At 39.7% G+C, this 19714-nt stretch overlaps 1 protein-coding gene across 4 annotated transcripts in view; it reads right to left on the bottom strand.

Annotated features, from left to right (window-relative positions):
- Nucleotides 1-4347: 4347 nt before the first annotated feature.
- Nucleotides 4348-19714, bottom strand: part of YAP1 (Yes1 associated transcriptional regulator) — a gene marked incomplete at its 5' end in the record, with an annotated part of 88990 nt that continues 73623 nt past the window's right edge. For all 4 annotated transcript variants that reach the window (XM_084274827.1, XM_084274828.1, XM_084274829.1 and 1 more), the window contains 3 exons: nucleotides 4348-4597; nucleotides 5211-5323; nucleotides 9232-9362. In XM_084274827.1, coding sequence (XP_084130953.1) covers nucleotides 4359-4597; nucleotides 5211-5323; nucleotides 9232-9362 — 483 coding nt within the window. In that variant the 3' untranslated portion in view covers nucleotides 4348-4358. The remainder of the gene's footprint in view (nucleotides 4598-5210; nucleotides 5324-9231; nucleotides 9363-19714) is intronic.

Raw genomic sequence — 19714 nt, 5'->3', positions numbered from 1 at the left:
TGAATGGCAGTAACTGGAGCTGCTAATGCAAGTAGTGCATGACTTCAGCATCATGAATTGCATTATTTGAACTAGGAAAGGGGAGATTTAGGTTGGATATTAGGAAGACGTTCTTCAATATGGTGATGGTGGATCACTGGAACAGGTTGCCCAGAGAGGTAGTGGAGGCCCCATCCCTGGAGATATTCAAGGTCAGGCTTGATGGGGCTCTGAGCGACCTGATCTACTGAAGATGTCCCTGCTTACTGCAGGGGGGGTTGGACTAGATGGCCTTTAAAGGTCCCTTCCAACCTCACGCATTCTGTGATTATATTAAAACACACCCTTCAGAACGGCTGTGCTACAAGTCAAAATGAATCAATCCTGGCAAGTTTTTTTTTAAAAAAAACCTGACCCCTTCAGGCACTGTCAAGGTACGTCGTTGCGTATTTCACAATTCATAAGTCAGGACTTGGAAATGAAAATAGCGTGTCTTTATTGATAGTCTGCCAAAAATTGCTGTATAAACGCCGAGTTAGCCAAAAACGGCTCTGCTACGGGGGGAGATCCTGGACACCGCAAGAACCGCGAAGAGCGGGTGCGTTCTCACAGCGGGGAACAGACCTCCCGGTACCGGCTCTCGCTGTAGTGTCAGATGCAGTTACAAGTGTCACTTTGCACCAAGCACACGGGGCTCAGTAGCGTCACTGTCTCTTCGCTGTTGCTAACACACGGAGATGTACGTACACGTTAACGCGCAGCCTGCAGTGACTTCAGCGGGACTCCTCTGTCTCTCAGGTGAGCTTACACACAGCGTGTGCAGGGCTGGAGTTCACGGCTACCGAAGCGGTGAGAAGGGGGAGGAGAACAGACGTACTACAGTAGGAATTCCAACAGTTCAATGCATCCATCTTACCGAAGGGAATCGGTAGCTTTACATGCTACTGAGCGTTAAAAACAAACAAAGATGTTTAAGCACAAAGTATATATTTATACCAAATAAAACAACTGAAAAAGTATTACATAAAGAAAAATAATGTAACAGAACGTACTTAAGTACCTAACTTACAGTCATGCTCATACCTAAAAATAACATTGGTAACTAATATATATAATTTTTGACAAGGGTGCATTTAAGAGTTCTCTAACATACAACATTCTAAATGTGGAGAGTATTTTTTTTTCCAAGATACAGAAAACAAATTATTTTACACAGGCACACATGTTAATTTGTATAAAAAAAAAAACAAACCCCAAAACATGCTTGTCAGTGAAAAGGTCACTTTAGTACTAATTTACGAGATGTGTGAAAGCTATGTAGTGTTAATTACATTGAAATCGTCTCTTCTCCTTTTGCATTGGTGAGCGCCAACACTGAATGGTACAACATTTGATCCATATGGTTCACGGACACTGCAGCCTGTTCCCGGGCAGCAGCCCTGCCTGGAACTGTACAGCCCCATCCGTCTGCATGTAGTGTATGTATAACTAAAACCTATTACAATTATTACAATGATTTGTTTCAATATATATACATCAGTATAAAATACTACCCAAAACACTTTAGTGTTTCAAACAATTTTAACCACTTCATCAAACAATGCATTGCAGAATTAGAAAAAAAAAAAAGAATAAAAATAATCCAAATTCATGTTGCTTGCCAACAGTACAGCATCTCTATGGTATGTTTCCTAATAAATGAGAACGGAAATGTATTAAAATCAATTAAAATAAGTATCACAAAACATAATTAGTGTTAGAGCAGTTCAAGAATTCCCAGTTTGTCAGTATCTACCTTAAGCAGTGCTACCCAAATACAGTATAAGCCGTTTAGTGTTTCTACAACAAGAAAACATTCAAATATTAAAGCTGCAACAAACGCACAAAAGCAAGGAAAGGAGATCTGTTCTGTACTCTTCCCTGCTGCAGCAAGGCACAGCATGGCAGGGGCCTGCACTCAGTGCATCGTGCGAGCCATCACACCCGGGTATAACCAGGGAAGGCAACTGAAACGGAACCAACTCCGAATTTCCTTGCTGCTGTGGTTTTGTGTCAGACCATTCAAGTCGTGACAACTTAGTGTTCTTTTTTTTTTTCTTGAAAGGGAAGGAGAGAGAAGAATTCATCATGGAATTGTAAAAACGCTACAAAACCCCTACCCTGGGCACGATATACTGCATTAGGAGCTACTGTGTCATTGCACAATATAAGTGGCCTATTGATCGCTCAATTCTTGCTGTAGCAGAATATACTCATCACTGTGGATGTGTTTTGAAAACTCAGTATTTTAAAACCTGCCTGTATCCTGTAACAAGCCACCTACAATCCTGTCTGTTTCAAAACACTCATATCCTTAGGTGAAGTAGTAAATGTGCATTTGTAGTGGCAAATTGCAAATCTCTGCCTCTGCTGCTTCAGTTTTTAAAACGATCCTTGGTTCATAGTTTTCATTCTTCACATGACCCTAAACCAGAACTATTTCTGAAGCATTAAAAAATCCAAATTATCGTAATAATATGGGGTGATTTTGTTTTGCTGATTCATTCCTAACTTGAAAAATAATGTCTTTTAAAAAAAAAAGCCAAAAGACAACAACAAAAAAACTCTCTCCCCAGGAGAAGTCCCTGCTAGGTGAGATTTTTTTCAAAACCACGTTTCACGCTTACAGTATCTTTATGCTCATGTTATACACCCCTGAAAATTAAGGCTCACGTTGAGAATGGTGATGGGCCTTTAATTATAGAGGTGTTAACTGGAGACACTATTTTTCATCAGAAACCCCCATAGAAAATTTCATAGCTTATACTGAAAGTTTGATTCATGCTCATTTTGTTCATTTAAAAATACTCTTTGGAAACTGTGTCAACTCCTGCAGACAACTTAGTGATACATCTTTTCCTGTTAAAATAAAGATAATTCATATTCACCTCTACCCCATGCTAAGCTCTACTACTAATATACACTTCATTACCTGCTCATGTCACCATCTAACACATATCTTTACATTCTTCTACATATAGTGTCCAGGGCTTATTTTTCACCAAACAGAATTTGATAGACAGCTATTACACTTAGGAGTTTTTCCTTGAGGATTTTGTGTGTATGTGTGTGTTCTAGCCTTTTCATTGCAACTTAAGAGTGGTATTAATAGTTTAGATTTTTTTCCCTGCTAACTTAAAAGAAACTTTTCATAAAGTCTTTTTTTTTCCCATTAAGGATTTTAAAATCTAAGCTTGCTTAGATATCAAAACTGAAAACCAGAAGAGAGATTAGATGCATCTGTCATTTCAAAATGATTTCTGCTACTTTAAAATGCACTTTAAAATTGTATATAAAACATTTTGGATTCTGACTTTTTCACATTGCTGCAATCAGACTCTAATCCAAAATCTTGTGAATAAACATGAAAAATAAGCCACTGGTCATGGATTCTAATGATTACATTCAAAGCTAGCCTTTAAAAAATAAAAAAGTTACAGGCAAAACATACTGGTTTATGTATTCACTAGCTTATCAGGCTACAATAGGCATGTCTTAAGTATAAAAAAGCAGACAATTCCAATTTAAATAAGACTATGTGAAATCAGAAAAACCCTTTAGATTTCACTATTTAAAAAAAGAGAACACCTATAATTACTTCCCATCCTACGGCTACAGGTAAACCAACTAACAACAATAGTCAAACTATTTTTGACAAACAAAATGTTAGGCTAGAATATGTGGCAACAATCAAAGTTCATATATGTTTCTATGTAAAATGACTCATGATTTACTATAACATAAAATATGAACAAGAGCACTTTGTGACTAATAAAAGAGCTACTAGTAGAAACACTTAATGCCAAACAGTCTTCAGCCCTCCTTTAAGTCGTATCTCCAAATCAGTATTGACTTCTTTTGACCAGATACATCATTTTTGGCTTGTCACCCCAGTATGTCACATTTTACCACTTGCCACAGGCAGGAGACAACTAGCTGAGCAAACTACAAGCAGTGACATGCAGAAATTAACTCTCAAATCTGAGTGCGTAGATAAAATGATATGCAAGCGCACACTAGGACAAAAGGAATGGCATTCGTCATCCAAAAAGGCTCATCATCCCTCCCCACCCCCCTTGAACAGTAGTTGCAACAGCAATAGAAAAAGATCAAGAAGATGTCTGTTCTTCAGAGTCAACTGTGGAAAAAAGTCAGCAATATATAACAGCAGCGATGGACAAGGAAGAGCAAAACGAAAGAATCTTGTTGAGTATTTGTTCATTTACTCTCTCTGAACACAAGCCAAAGTGTGCCACACCGGCTTGTTCTGAACTTCAGGTACAGGTGTCCTATTCTCCTTAGATCCTTCACAGATTTAGAATTCAGTCTCCCTGAGGCCCCTATAACCAAGTAAGAAAACTCTCTTTATCTAGCTTGGTGGCTGCCAAGACAGATTCCATGTCATTAAGGATGTCAGAGCTCAAAGCCTCTTGCAGACTTGGCATCAGTTCTTCTCCTTCTATATTCATCCCATCTCCTTCAAGTGTCCCAAGGTCCACATTTGTCCCTGGAATGGCTTCAAGGTAGTCTGGGAAACGGTTCTGATGGGATGGTATGGTACTTTGGCTGATACTGTCACCTAGTTGTAACAGAAAGCAAGGCGCACATTAAATATACTGGAAGCACCAAACCCACCATTCATCAGGACGACTGGTTGTAGTTAATCCTCTATCTCTTGCATCATACAAGCAACATGATTCACAGAAATCCATCACAAATACCAAAGGTGACTTGACTATATGCAGATGTACAAAGAATGTGCCTCTGTTTCAACCTTTTCACCTACTGACCCAAATCTCTACAGATCTTTGATGTCACTTAACATGTTTTTATTTTTACAGTTAAAAGAAAAAAAATACTGAGTTCAGTATTGGTTTGGAGCAGTATTACCAACACTGCAAAAGGTACTAATCTTAGCTCTGAACAAACAATATTACTGAAAAAAAGCAAATGGACACTCAAATTCCATGTAAGAACAAGAGTGACGGTGTTTATGAGCAATCCCACCCTCTCCCTCCCCCAACAGAGCTGATCACAACTGTGTCTTTCACAAATCTAACCATAGTATTTCTATCACAGAAGTTAGACAAGCAATGCAAAAAGCATCACAGCTTCTCAGCTGCTTGCTTTCACTGCACACAGACACAAGAGTATTTGGAAAACATGCATTAAGGATGCAGACAAAAACAGACCTGTATCCATCTCATCAACACTGTTCAGGAAGTCATCGGGGGTTCTGGGGACACTGTAACTGCTCATGCTAAGCCCACTATCTGTGCTCTCATCTCTGGAGTGATACGTTCCGCTGCAACAGAAGAAAGTGAAAAAATAAATCAGGGTGGATTACTGAAGAAATTAAAATAAATGCTTGCTTTTGAAGCAGGGCTGTGAAAACACTGGTATGACAAGAAACACTCTAATCAAAACCTGAAGCCTTTGTGTGAGACACTCGGGATTTATTTTATGCAGAACTTTTCCAAGTAAAACCGTATTATTTAGATTCAAATTAATTTGACAAGAGCATACCTAAGCAGCTTTAAAAAATGCCTACCTGTGTTCTGCATAGTTTAAAATTTTTCACGCCCACCCACAGCTAAAAACCATTGGAAATGTATCACAGTCCCTAATGATTATAAGAACAATAACGACCTACCCTTTCACACTTCTATAAGGGTAAAAAATATTTCTAACTGCTAATGTCTCTGTGTTTAATCAACCACTGAAGTGTATTTTTAGGTCACTGCTGTTATAAATAGGAGCTACAGTTGGAACTCCTTTAGGAGTTCTTCAATTGCTTCCCACTGTTGCATTACTACTAGTTCAGTCATACGTGTCATGGCAAGAGAGCGCCCTAATATAAATCAAACCCTGGTACAGAAGCCCTCCTGTAAACAAACTCTGTGTCAGGACGATCCTGTTGACAGAACAGTTAACAAAGCAGTGATGGCATGGGGCTGTATGTGCCTTCACCTTCTGACTGCCATCTTACCGCCCGTGCAGCAAAAAAGGACCAAAAAGCTGCAGTGGGGAATTTGAGCTGGGGTGGGGAAGTAGGCCAGTGTATGGAGTTTACATGGCAAGGGTTTGGTAGCAGGGGTGTCCTCTCAGAGAGGACAGCAGGAGCTGACCCCATGTCAGACACAGCTGGTTCCAATATGGTCCTGCTGCTGCCCAAAGATGAGCCCATCAGCGACAGCAGCGGTGCCTCTGTGATAAATGTCATTAAGGGTAAAAAAATCACTGTGCAGCAGTGGAGGAGTGAGAAGATGCCAAGGCCAGTGAAGGAGGGGGAGGAGGTGCTCCAGACGCTGGAACAGAGATTCCCCTGTAGCCACTGGAGAAGACCGTGGTGAGGCATGCTATCCACCTGCAGCCCAGGGAGAGTCCATGCTGGAGCAGGTTCCTGGCAGGAACTGTGACCCGTGGAGAGGAGCCCAAGCAAGAGCATCTTTTCTGGCAGGAACTGAGGGGCATGCATAAGCAGCTGTATAAATATACCATAAACTCCCTCCTCCTGCATCACCTAATGCCCAAGCTTCACAAAACATTTCAAAAATCTGTTTTTCTTCAGGTTGTGGTAGTACCCACTGAGCATCCTTACTAACTTTCCACCTTGAATACTAACTGAAGATCAGCATGACTTACTGTTCAACTTAACATTTGAAGACATACTGATTCTGATCATTTGTTCATGAAATGTATAGTGTATGCCTTTTTGTCAAGTATGAAGACCCAAACAGATGATGATAGGACAGCAATTCAACATCAGATGCAAGTAGAATGCCATCAGCCTTAAATACAGACACACGCACACGATTTCACAAAGACATCTTTGCCATACAAGAAAGAAGCCTAACATTTTATAGTTAAATCATAAATATCTCTTGGGCTTTAGTTTGATTTAAAACCAGTACCACCACACATTTGACAACAATCCTAATAATTAAGCTATTTAAAACTTCTGTGGAAAAAAAATGCTGGTTTATTTTGTGGGACAAAATACTAAAAACAGAACCGAGACTCTGCTGAACTAAATCACTCGAGCTCAGAAGCCTTCTTGGCTGCTGCTCTCGCACTTGGAATGTCCAGCCCTCCTCTTCAAATCACTCCTTAATACACATTTTCTCTTTTCTCAACAAGGATTTCTTCATACAGTAGTCACACCGCCCAAAATTACCACATCCAACTAAATCACATTACCCAAAATAGAGTGGATGTTTCTTCAACTAATACTTGCTAAAATATGTGTATACAAAAGAAGAAATCCCAATTTAGGAGTTAAACAGAGAATTACTGTCACCACCAATGTAAATCCAATTGACAAAAATATATTATCAGAGCAGCAAATCAAAACATGAAATCGTCTAACGAAGTCTGTGTTGCTGGATGTCCCATTCAGTAACTACAAGGTGCCACTCTGACAGTAAGTGCTGAAGACAGCAGGCAGAAGGGTGAAACACAACTGTACGTTTTCTCAAGCTGCTCTAATGCAGCAATTGTTTTTGGAGATTTTTTTTTGGATGTTCTGATTACACAGGCAATTGGAAAATACACAACTACCTCAATTTTGGATATCCAACTTCGGTACCTAAGTGAGGAGGACTGTCTCACCAGGAATTTTGTATATACCCTAGAAAGACAGGAAGCAGCATTTCTCTAAGCCTGAACTTTAACCTGAGTGGCACTAAGGAGATCTTCAGGACAAAACTACAGGACTGCTGTATCCAATTCAGAGATAGCAGTGCATATCCACACACATCCTCTTTCAAAATCCCTTTCCCTTACCCATATGCCAAAATTAAGTGTGGTTGGTTGTACATGAAGTTAACTAGAAGGGGGCAATGCTCAGACCAAAATCCAAATTAAGATATTCCAAACTCACATCAGATACATATTTTCAGTATTTTATGTGGGATAAAGGCTGAAAACCCCACAAAATGCCCAGTTAAACATATCTGCAACTAGGCAAGTAGTATCTTCTTACAGTAAATAGTCCTTGTTAATTATCAAACTGCCAAAAAAATTAAACAACACAAATTTGCCCCTTCAGGCTTTTTTCCTGTTTCTAATAAAAGGAAAAGATGATGTGGACTTCTTACCTTACGAGCAGGTTTGAAATTATTGGTGGCAAAACCCATGGAAGATAAAACTTACATTGAAAGTATCCCATAAAATGATATGGGGCTTTCCATGAGTATAACAGCACTACAGAAAAGGATGAGCGTGTTGTTGTGCTGTGTGAGTGCCCACAGTAAGCATCTTAAAGCTAGGCTGGAATGCCAAGGTAACGCAGCGATGAGCTCTGACACAATATTTAACTTTCCTCTCTTACAGTAGAGTATACTGTGTTAGCATCAGCTTAGAATGCTAACAAAATATAGCCCAATGGAGTACTACAAAATGAACTACTCCAACTTAAGATCAGCTACTTAATACTGCTGAAATGTTAGTAGATTTTTATTCCATTAATTAAAGTTTTGTGGTTTGCAGACCCGACTGTTTCACTATTTTAATTTGTTCTCTCCAGCACACTAACCAAACAATACAGATACAACTTATCTCAAGCTGCAGCAGTTTCTCCAAAGTTGTAATGGTCAGTATGGAGCACTGCTTGCTGTAATCAGAACAATATTTCCAACAAAATAAACACTCCAACTCAGAGGGACTAAGGAAAAAGTTATATGAAAGGGACTAGTCTATACTGTAAAATCCAAAATCTTGAATTAAGAGACCCACCTCCAAATAACAGCATTTAAAATGAAAGATGCTGCTATTTGCAGACCTAACATTTACAGAGAGTAAAAATACTGCTAAGTTAAATACTCAAAGTGGAGGGGAGGAGTGAATGGAGAAACCTTAAAATGAACCTCAAGGTGTAGTCCTAAATGTGCCTCACAGTTCATTTGATCTCATAGCAAGCTATTCACAAATTCTTCTGAGTCAGTAATTTGAAATGACTGTTAGTCAACATATTATGCAGAGGCAAACATGTCATGACTTTGAATAAAAAACCTTCCTACAAGTCTGAACAGACTACTTCCTCCCACAGGAGACAGCTTTTAATCCTCAACTTTTACTGACTTGCCATTTAAGGAAAGATTCATTTACAGCTGTGGCTTTTGGCACAGAAAGATGTTCCAAATAAACTATTACATGTACCAAACAGAATTTTAAATCAGTATTTTTTCACTTCTAGTAGCTACTCCTACAAACCTGTTGAGAAAGGGATCAGAACTATTTGTAGTCATTGTTCTCAGTTCCTGAGACATTCCGGGAGATGACACGGGATTTTGAGATCCACCGTCTTGTTCCATTGTTGGCAGCTGGCTACGGAGAGCCAATTCCTAGAACGGGGGGAACGGGAGAAAGGCAAGGTTGTGTTAGGCATTTGAATACACTTCTCAGGTACATAAATACATGAATGACATTGTAGGTAATTGATGCTTTTACTGTTTCCGGTTACAAGACTTCTAAAGCTTCTGAAGACAAAGCAAGAACTTTTTACTGGCTTGCAGTGATCATGAAAGTTCCATCAGTCGAGCCCAGTATTACAGAGACTTCATTGTAAATGTACTTATGGATATAAGTGACTGTATGTTTACATAAATCTTTCCTAGTTCACTTCAATGTACAATGTTCAAAGCTAAGACTGTGCTTTAAAAAATAAAAAATTGCTAAAAAAGAATTATCTGACCCTTAAGACACATCTGTCTAGCTCGGTTGAATAGTACTTTTCCTCATTTCTTTTTGGTTCTGATTTAGCCCCTGGATTCCTTTTTACCTTGCTTGTTTCATTCAACAAAGTTTAACGTCTTTCCCTACAAGCTCCCATCCGCTCCTCCTGCTTGACACACGCGCTTTGCAGTTTCTGATTGATCACATCAGGGATGTGTCTCACATGTAAATCTTAAAGCTCTTCAAATCCCTGGCAGTTTTGGAGTAAAACTAAGACACTGCACTTACAAAGTTACAAACCTACATTACAAATATAATTTTATGCATCTCACCATACACAGTTTGAATCAATCCACCCACAAAGCTTTAACATAAACCATACAAAATTAAAAGTGTGATAAACAGCATTTGATGTGATTTCCAGTGCCCCCTCTCTCCCTTTTTAAATGGGTAATCCATGAGTTACATGTGTGAAAAAAACAGTCATTTTCTTCAAGCCATTCTCCTAAAACATCATCAGTGGCCCAATATGTATTTGTGCTTTGTTGATGTAGAGACTGGTAAAGAAATCTACTGGCTATCTTCTTACCATTAGTAGTAGCATGCCATTTTCAGGCTGTGCCTGGGACCCTAATCTCCAGCAAAACCAATCTGGTCAGTCTTGATGACAGTCAATATTTCTCACTTGTAAAATGAGAGGTTCTCATCCATTCTCAGTTATGAGCCTAAGGACTACTGCAGACTTCTAATATATAAAAACAATCTTTCTCCAATTCTTCTTAAAAGCAATTTCTTAAAATAAGTCCAAAGTTCTTTTATTCTCCAGCAAATTGTGCCAAAGACCAAGTACCTCCCAACCAGCCATGGCTCTTTCCCCTTTTCTAAACAGCATTTGCTTCACTCCCATTCCTATGAATTATTATTCTACATAGTCTTTAATACCAAGCTTCATGCCTTGTACCAGAAGGTTTTCTCGCTCCTGTTGATTAGACCTTTGCAGAAAGAGTACAAACATACCATTAGGTTTTGTGTTCTTCACTCCCAGGTATCTACTGCAAGTAAATTCAGTCCTCTGCTTCTGTTCACGACGACTTCACTAGCCACTGTTCTAACAAACAGTAATAATACTCCTCCTCATTTTTAAATTACAGGATGGTAGGCATCTTTTAATCATTTCTATAGGCTTATCCAGATGATTTTCATTTGCTTATGTAATATAACCAAGCACAGTGACTATATAATGAGGTTTTGCTTCACAGCTAAGTTTACAAACTTCTGCCAGCCACATCAGCCTTGAGAGAAGGAGGTTGATATGCAGGAGGACTCAATTTACAACGAAAACAGGAGAGGGAGGAGAAAGAGGAGGAAAAAAAGGTTTTCTTTCCTGGAACGCTTCCCAAAAGGTGATCTGAAGCAGGCAGAAGGACTCAAGAGAAGCCATCCCTGATGACTAAAGAACTGCTCGCTCACTTCACAATCTTTATGCTCTTCTCTAGACACCAGAATTCTCTCACATCTTCTTCTGATGTAGCTACTTTGAACCAACTGCCTTATCTGTCCACTGAAAAAGGAGGAAGAAAAAATAAAAAAAAACAACCCTTGTTTTGCCCCAGTACTTCTGGACTCTTTTCAGCTTTGGGTTCATACCTGGAAGGGCACACACCTTCCTGCTCCACACTGATAGCAGAGCTCTCAATCAGCAAGTGCTCTGCTCTTAGGAAGCTACAGCTACCTGGCTGCAGCAAGAATGGTCTGCCCTTTTCCTTCCCCTCTTGCTGGGATCTGTGTGTTAGGTTTTCATTTCCCTTGCCTGCAGTCCCTGACTGGGATGAAGAGGAGGGGCCAGAAGTGCCAGCAGCGGGTAGGAGAAGCTTCATCACACACCACTGCCCCAAAGAGTGGTGATAAAGCTAAACCAGCAGGGAGTCATTTCTGTACATAAAGCACTGAAGTGATGCTGTATCCAGCTGTGTGGCAGGCCTGGCCTTTCCAGTCAGCGCTGCTGCCTGATGCGGTATTAAAAAAAAAACCTAACTAAACCCAAAATAAGTAAGTAGGAGAGAGCCAGTGCAATCCATACAGGTCCCCTTCTTAGGAACTACTGACACTAGGAAAGAAAAAATAAAATAATCAGAAGTTTCTCTTCTGTAGTTTAAGGGAAAAAATCAGCACAAAGAAATAAGCTGTTTGGGAAAATGGGAAGGTTACCTTCGTAGTTTCTAAATCCTTAGAGGATAGAAGAGATTGAAGTTTCATCAATAAATGGTATTAAGTAACATGGTAAAAGTAAATGCAGCCCAGCTGAAAAAGAAAAACCCCATTTCACTGAAGGCTCACTAGAAAAAGACACATTAAACCAGAAGAACTCTATTTTGCCTATTCTTTGGCACGTTCAATACAGTGAAGTCAGTCTTTTTCACGTTAGTACTACTTTTAGCCTCCTTTCAACAACAGCATTGCTAAAAATGCAAAACTGCAACTATTTTTAACTGCTTTTAAGTGACATTACTGCTACTTATTCAGGAGGCAGAACGACAGCACTTCCCGGTAGAAAGAATGTTATTCCATTACTCACTCAAGTAATAAATTTAGGTCAATCTGGGAGTCTGAAAGAGAAAGGAATTACCAAAAAAAGACGAGCTATTCAGAAACAAATACAGAGCAATTCTTAATCATTCTAGAAGATAAACAACATTTTGTACTAGCCCTAAAGAGTGCATTAAAGACTATTTTTCCTAAAAGGTGTGTGCGAGGGAAGCTTAAGCTGTGTTGCCTGAATGATCTTTTCATTTCTTCCTCTTTCTGAAACTAAATTTCAAGAAAAAGTTGTGCATTTCCTATACTTAAAAACAAAAATAAAATTATGGGAGTGTAACCAGTCCCAGCTCCAAACAGAGCAATGTGAACTCTAGGCTTTTAGTTCATGCTTTAAAATATATCCTTTATTAGAAGTATTTAAAGTCTGGAGGCAAAAATAAAACCATGACAAAATCCTGGCTTAGATTTCTATACTTGATCTCATCCTATTTTTGTAAGTATGTCCAACTTTTTTCAAGCACCCCTGGGAAAATAAAAGCTTAGCATTCCTTTTGTTAACAGAAAAGCTGAATTTTGGTTATTACATAAAGACCAAGATGATCTGTCATCTCCTTAAGCAAACTTATTTTTAAAATAAGGTCAGCACTGTGTCATTTATCTGCCTGACCTTATCTCCCGCCTTTCACCCGATAACTGCAAACAGATTAAGTTCTACATGAAGTTCCAGGTCATTCACACCATGTCCAAATTAACTCTATGAAATTACTCTTTGCTAACTGTTTTTAATTTTATCTTCACTGAGCTTTTCAGGAAAGATAAATGACTCCCTTGTGCAACTCACGTACCACATTTTTACTGTATTAAACATATGATACACTACTCAAATTGATATATCCTTCTAATTGGGTGGCTTTTTCTGTAAGTTTACTTTAAAAGGGCCAATTGTAATTTTTCTGCCCCCAAACACTACTCAGCTATCCAACAACGGACATGCTTCACAGGAATGGGAGAGAAACATTAAGAAAAGAGAAGATGACATTTACAGGCAGATTTACCGCACCCATTTTCTTCTTCAAGCTAAATGTTTACGTTCTTGTTCAAGGCCCACAAATTTACAGCACATGTACAAAAGAAAAGGAAAACTCATGGACACATGATGACAAATGAATTCAGCAATGAGGAGTTATGCAATTAGTAAGGGGGGGGGGGCAAACATAAATCTTTGTGTTGCAATCATGAAAACGAAGAAAATTAATTTAAGAGGTGATACTGATAGTGATAATTAATTGTATCACGTATGCTTGGCAAAGAGCTCAATGCCATGCAGAGTATTACAGGCACAGATAAGGGAGCATAAGCTGGAATAGCCATTTGTAAATAAAGTCCAGCTTCCTGCCTGGTTTTGCAGTCCTTTGCTGTGCCACTGCCTCATGCTCCTCTCGCTCCCTCTCTGCCTGTGGCTCCAGCAGCCCACCTGCCCATCCAAGGTCTCTCGGAGCACCAGTAAGGCAGGCACGTGTCAGGAGCCAGCAACTGTGAAGGTCATGCAGAGCTGCATGGCCATCTACCAATTTTCCATCTCTCTTAGCAAAAGCTGTTATTCGCAGCCATCTCATACTCAGGTCAATGTGACTCATATCTTCTGCTAACCAACTGCTTTAGCAGGACCTCAGTGAGTATGTTTTGCAACTGCAAGCAACACCAGTGACTCCTGGAGATTCACTACAGCCAGCTGTAGTTATACACTCCTGCACAGACACAAAATGTGTCCTGAATTAGGGGCACAAAAAACAAAGGCAACAAATGCAAACCTGACTTGTACTCAAGGACTTTTAGACACTCACAAGCAAGCAATAAAATTATTTTGTTGATCTGTAAAGTTTAGGGCTGCTACTGTAATAGCAGCCTTCTGAATTTTCAAGTTTCAGCTGAGACAAGAGTTAATTTTTTTCATGGTAGCTCACATGGGACTGTGCTTTGGATTTGTGCTAAAACCAGTGTTGATATCATCACAGGGATGTTTTCATTACTACTGAGCAGTGCTTGCACACAGCCAAGGCCTCTCCTGCTTCTCACTGCACTCCATCCGAAAGGAGGCTGGGGGTACACAAGGAGTTAGGAGGGGACACAGCTGACCCCAACTCACCAAAGGGATGTTCCATACCGTGTGATATCATGCTCATCTTATAAGGGACTTGGGGAAGAGGACAGGGTGGGGGAAACATTTGGAGTGATGGCATTTGTCTTCCCAAGTCACCATTATGTGTGACGGAGCCCTGTTTTCCCGGAGATGGCTGAGCACCTGCCTGCCCATGGGAAGTGGGGAATGAATTCCTTGGTTTGCTTTGCATGCATGTGCAGCTTTTGCTTTACCTACTACACTGTCTTTATCTCAACCCACAAGTTTTCTCACTTTGATTCTTCCAATTCTCTCCTCCATCCCACACATGGGGGAGTGAGTGAGTGGATGGGTGGAGCTGAGCTGCTGCTGGGGCTGAACCACGACAATTACTCACTCAATACAATATCCTTCCTACTATGTGACTTGTAGCTACTGGTGCTCATCATTTCCCACCTTAATCAACAAAGTGCAAAACTCAAGTTCTACAGCTCCTGCCACACAAGCTAATAAAGTCTCATTGAGATCTACGACTTTCCACAAGGAGTGAAACCATACTATTTCAGAAGCCAAACAACACTTAAAGCACTTAAGTTCCCAAGATGGCTGAAGAACAGCAATACTGCTTTTGCAGTAAAACTATCTGAATCCCATGTTTTGTATATTTTGGTGGCAGCCAACATGCCTTCCCCTGCAAATCCAGCCACAAAGGACTCCCTTTCAGTAACGCCTGCCTGTTTATGTCCCATCATGCCTGCATTTTTTAGGCAGTCTTTAAAGCGGTACTTAAGTGCACTGCTCATCAGAAATATCAAAGACTTAAATAATAATTAGGTCGAGAAACATCTCCATAATTTCTTCAGGACATCCAACTCCAAGCTGAAATTCCTGATGCTTTGACAAAACTTTCTGGTTTATTTATTAGTGTTTAGAAGAACTAGAGTTTGTTAATTAATTAGGGCAGAGGAGGAAGTGTGCTTTGATCTCTTAATCACTGCGAGTCACAACCCAGGGGCAACTCCAAAGTGACTTTTTACTGATAGCTACATATGGCCTCTGACCACGTATTCTTTCCCCCCTCCCCTTCCTCCAGCTGGAACAGGCATTTGCGTGGCCATACACAAGGACAAATCAGAAAACTGACCTAGCTGAAAAATAATTTTTCTGACAGATCAGGTGTCTGATGTGTCTTGCAGTGTAGCCACACCAATGCTTCAGCCATTGCATTATGAAAAAAACAAAGTTAGACACATCCTGTTCTGCTGCCTTATTATTACAGCAACCTCTGGCAGACAGCTGAGCTTAATGTCTTAAACCGATACAGTTCAGTTCGCCAGAGCGTCTGCCAGATCTCTCAGGCAGAAGTATTTTTTTTAAAGCAGCAAATATTTTGCTTTAAAAATACTACACAGCTCCCCTGCTTCAGCCTGCTTCAGATGGCTCCAGACAGCTGGTTAAGTCTTCTCCCAAATGAGTTTCTGAAGTCACGGTGTGGCCACGCACACGCTGCATAGGTGTGCGGCCTTACCTGTAGGCCTCACTTGTAGGCTTAGTGGGTCTGTAACAAAGGTCTGTGCAGCAGAGGCAGAGTGAATGATGGGTACTTGATAGATTATCCACATTAACCTCTAGCTACCCGCAAGTGCCTTCCTAGAAACACATGCCTGTATAGAGGCAGTCCGCTAAGATTTGTTATTACATGTTGAATTGACTTTGTCACAGACTAAAGAAGTCAGCTCATTCGATACATAAAATTTTGGAAAGTAGTCTGGTGAAGAACAAGGGATTGTAACCTAATGAAGCAACATATTCCTGCTATCAATATCAGCAGTTCAAGGAAAACAGATAAACTCATACAAAACTGAGTTCTGCCTGCTCAGAATCTTCAAGTTACAATATCGTACATGCTGCTCCCTTATCTGCAAAACAGTTCTCCAGTAGCGTTTTGTTATTGATTTTGGGGTAAGACATCAGTAACAATTTCTGTTCATTGTGCAAAAGAAACATCTAACAGAAAACTTAAACCACAAGGAAGAAAGCAAAGCTTAGCAGTAATAAGAAGTGCTATTATGTGAGTAAGATACAACAAACGGAGGGTTACAATATATACTTCCCACTTTTGGTATTATTTGTTACTATTGACTAACAAAAGTTCAGTTAGAAACAAAAGTTTTAAAATGGGGAAAAAACTTTGTTGGAAAAGACTATACAGCGTCTCAGCCTACCCTCCTGAAAACTTCTGACATAATCAATCTTATAGAATAAGACATACCAAACACCATTTTCTCTACCAAATATCAAGCAGTAAGGCAAATTAAAGCTGAGGCACACAATGCAGCTGTGAATTTGCTGCAAGGGACTTGTTATTTTCTTCCTGCATGCTGCAAATCTAATTTTCAAAACCGTTTCTGTATACCAGTGGGTGTATCTTCACTGGTTAAAACACCCATGTTCAAGATTAAATGTGTTTGGTACCTTATCTCTGTTAAAAAAAACCCCAACAAACAAAAGAGCAAAAACCCAACCAAAACCTAATGCCAATTCACCACCCACATCCCAACATGAGCATCCCTGATAAAATCAGGACAGTTATTTATCTTGTTAATCTAGGTGGGTTTCAAATAACACACACGAGGGATGGGAAACGAGATTCAGGGATAACATTGATTGAGATTTGCTAAGAAACCAAAATATTGCCAATAATTTCCACTAAGATTTGAACACAGGTATATCTTGTTATTTAAAGGCATATTCCAAGGGAGAAAAAACAACTGTAAAACCAAAACCTACATCCTCAGTAAAACTTCCAGCATCACTAGCATCATGGTAGTTCAAGAGTACAGAATTCAAGCCTGTATTTGTTTTTAGATGTGCCTTCTTGGCTTTCTAATAAAGGTCACAAACCAGCTGTAACAGCTTTGTTTTGGGGCACACGCAAAGTGACTTGGAAAATCTTTTATTGGAAAACAGTGTCCTAGGAAATTAATACTTCCCTGGAAACAGGATATCTTCTCCACTTAAGCTGATGAAAGGTGTCAAGCACCAACCAAAATAAACTTTTTTTAAAAAGATCAACAGGACAGAGAGTGAGCAAGGTACTTCATAAAACAAAAGGGGCCAAAAGAATGGAGACAACGAACAGCTAACACATTCCAGGTAAGGAGATCTGCCAAGAAAGAAGAACCTATTATGGTTTTGCAGTATGCCAATGTTATCAGCAAACGCCCTAATATTAGTGACAGGCAAATAAGAAGTCTTCCAGTCCTAGCACAAGAAAGCGGTCTGCACGACATCCAAGAATAACGGCATCAGAACCTCAGCATTATTTGACTCCAGGGCTTTCCATCGTATACTGGAAGGGAAGAAATCTGTTACTTAACATCTAGGCAATCGTATGATTTATACAGAAGTTGAAATACATCTACTTCAGGACAGACATTGCTGACAACCAGGTGCTAAATGCAGGAAAATGGAAGGAGAGCTACTGGGGATGGAGAGAAAGTCAAGTCACTCAATCTCTTAACTAAGACAGGCAGGCATCCTTAAGGTGTTCACAGGTAACTGACAATGATGAGCACAAGTAACTGGAGAGTTTCTTGGTGTTTTTAAATTCCCTGCAAGTATGAACGACTCTTATTTATGCACAGTAACTACAGAAGCTGCAATTTTTTGCCTCAAATACACTTGACCTGGACATTTTTAGAATGATAATAAACCACATCTTCATTCAAACAAGAGCCTGCTGTTGTACTTGCTACTAAAGATGAAGTTGAACAATTGTTTATCTTTCCAGGAGGTGTTTAAGGGCGCAGGCCTCCGTGTATAAAACTGAGTGCTAGTGTGACTACAGAATACTACAGTTTCACAGCAGAGAGATAAAAACTGGCAAGAACACATTTGCCCAGCACAAAAAAAACCTGACCAAAGAGAACAATACAACCATGGCACTGTGTCCAGGTTACGTGGACAAAAACGTCAAGAAGAGGAGGTTGAGCTGGATGTAGGATGTTGGGACTAATGATCTCCACCAGACCCTTCCAACCTATTTGATTCTGAGTTGAAGAAAAGCTCAGAAATGCAGTTAAAAGGAACATTTCTTCGGGTTCTTTATCCATATAGAAGAATCATCATAGGCAGGCAAGCTTCAAGAATGCTGGTGCAACATGATTTCTTCACAAAAGGAAGACCTTGTCGATCCCTCTCTAAAGTAGACTTAAGTCACCTGAGAATTAAAGAGCACTGAACATTTGAAGATTTTCAGTATTTCTTAAAAGAACACCTAAAATTTAACAAGAGAAGCTATTTTTCCCCAAGCACAGCTTTATCATCATGAAAGCAGACAATTCCTCTAAACTTAGTTTTACTCACAAAAAAAAAAAAGGTCAAAAAGAAAAATGACCAAAGAAATGTTTGTTGTTTCTACAGATTTTTCACAGATTCACTAGGCTGACTGTGACCCAACAGGACACACAGACTGGGGCTTCAATAATAGCACCACTGCAGAAGGCAGATTCACCTCCATACTCCAAGAGCTCACAATGCATTTAAGGAACAATTTATAGAAGCAGCTCTCCAAGTACCTTATTCCACATGCAGCTGCTGGCTACATTTTTGAAGCGACACACAGAACACAGAAAACACATTTAGATCATACAACATAAACAGCCCAGCACTCAAAGTTTTAAGGTGACTAAACTACCCACCAGATCACTCAATCACTGTGACTCATTAGCACTAATAAAACTGATCCCAGGCAGGTGAGTAGACAGGTCAGCCTGGTATGAAACCTGTTTAAATGTAACTGGAATCCTGATGTTTGCATGAATTCTTTCATTGGTTCCCATTCCAAACAAAGAAGAGTGACCACATCATATACATTTAGTGAATTACCAATAAGGTGCCTTTGAGTTTTTTTAGTGTTTTAAGCCAGATTTTCAAGTTCCAAAAACCTGATGTAAATATGAAATTGACCATTTGCTGCCTATTTTTCAGTTGGCAACAGGAAGAAGTTACTGTGGAAGAGTGAACAACTGTATGACAGGGCTTCAGGCACACAAGAATACAGCATAGAATACATGTCTGGCATTCAGTAAGAAAAACATCTTTTCTGAATGACCTGGAAGAAGAGAAGTTGTTTTGAACTGGTGCTGAAGAAAATCCTTCTCTGTTTACTCCCTTGTATACCAGCAATTCTTAAGGAGTTTTTTCTCCTCCTTCATAATCGGATCTAATAGTGATCGGCGAGATCATTTTGTGGTTAGTGCTCTGTTGCAAACCAAATTATGACATCTCAATTAAATTGCTTCAGTTTTGGAGCTGCACTGATATTGCCAAACAAGAAAGCATTTTTCCCAGGGTCTCAGT

Source organism: Gallinula chloropus (genome assembly GCF_964237585.1).
Source record: "Gallinula chloropus genome assembly, chromosome: 1".
Taxonomy (NCBI): Eukaryota; Metazoa; Chordata; class Aves; order Gruiformes; family Rallidae; genus Gallinula; species Gallinula chloropus.
The sequence above is the reverse complement of the archived record's forward strand: the minus strand, read 5'-3'. Positions and strand labels throughout refer to the sequence as shown.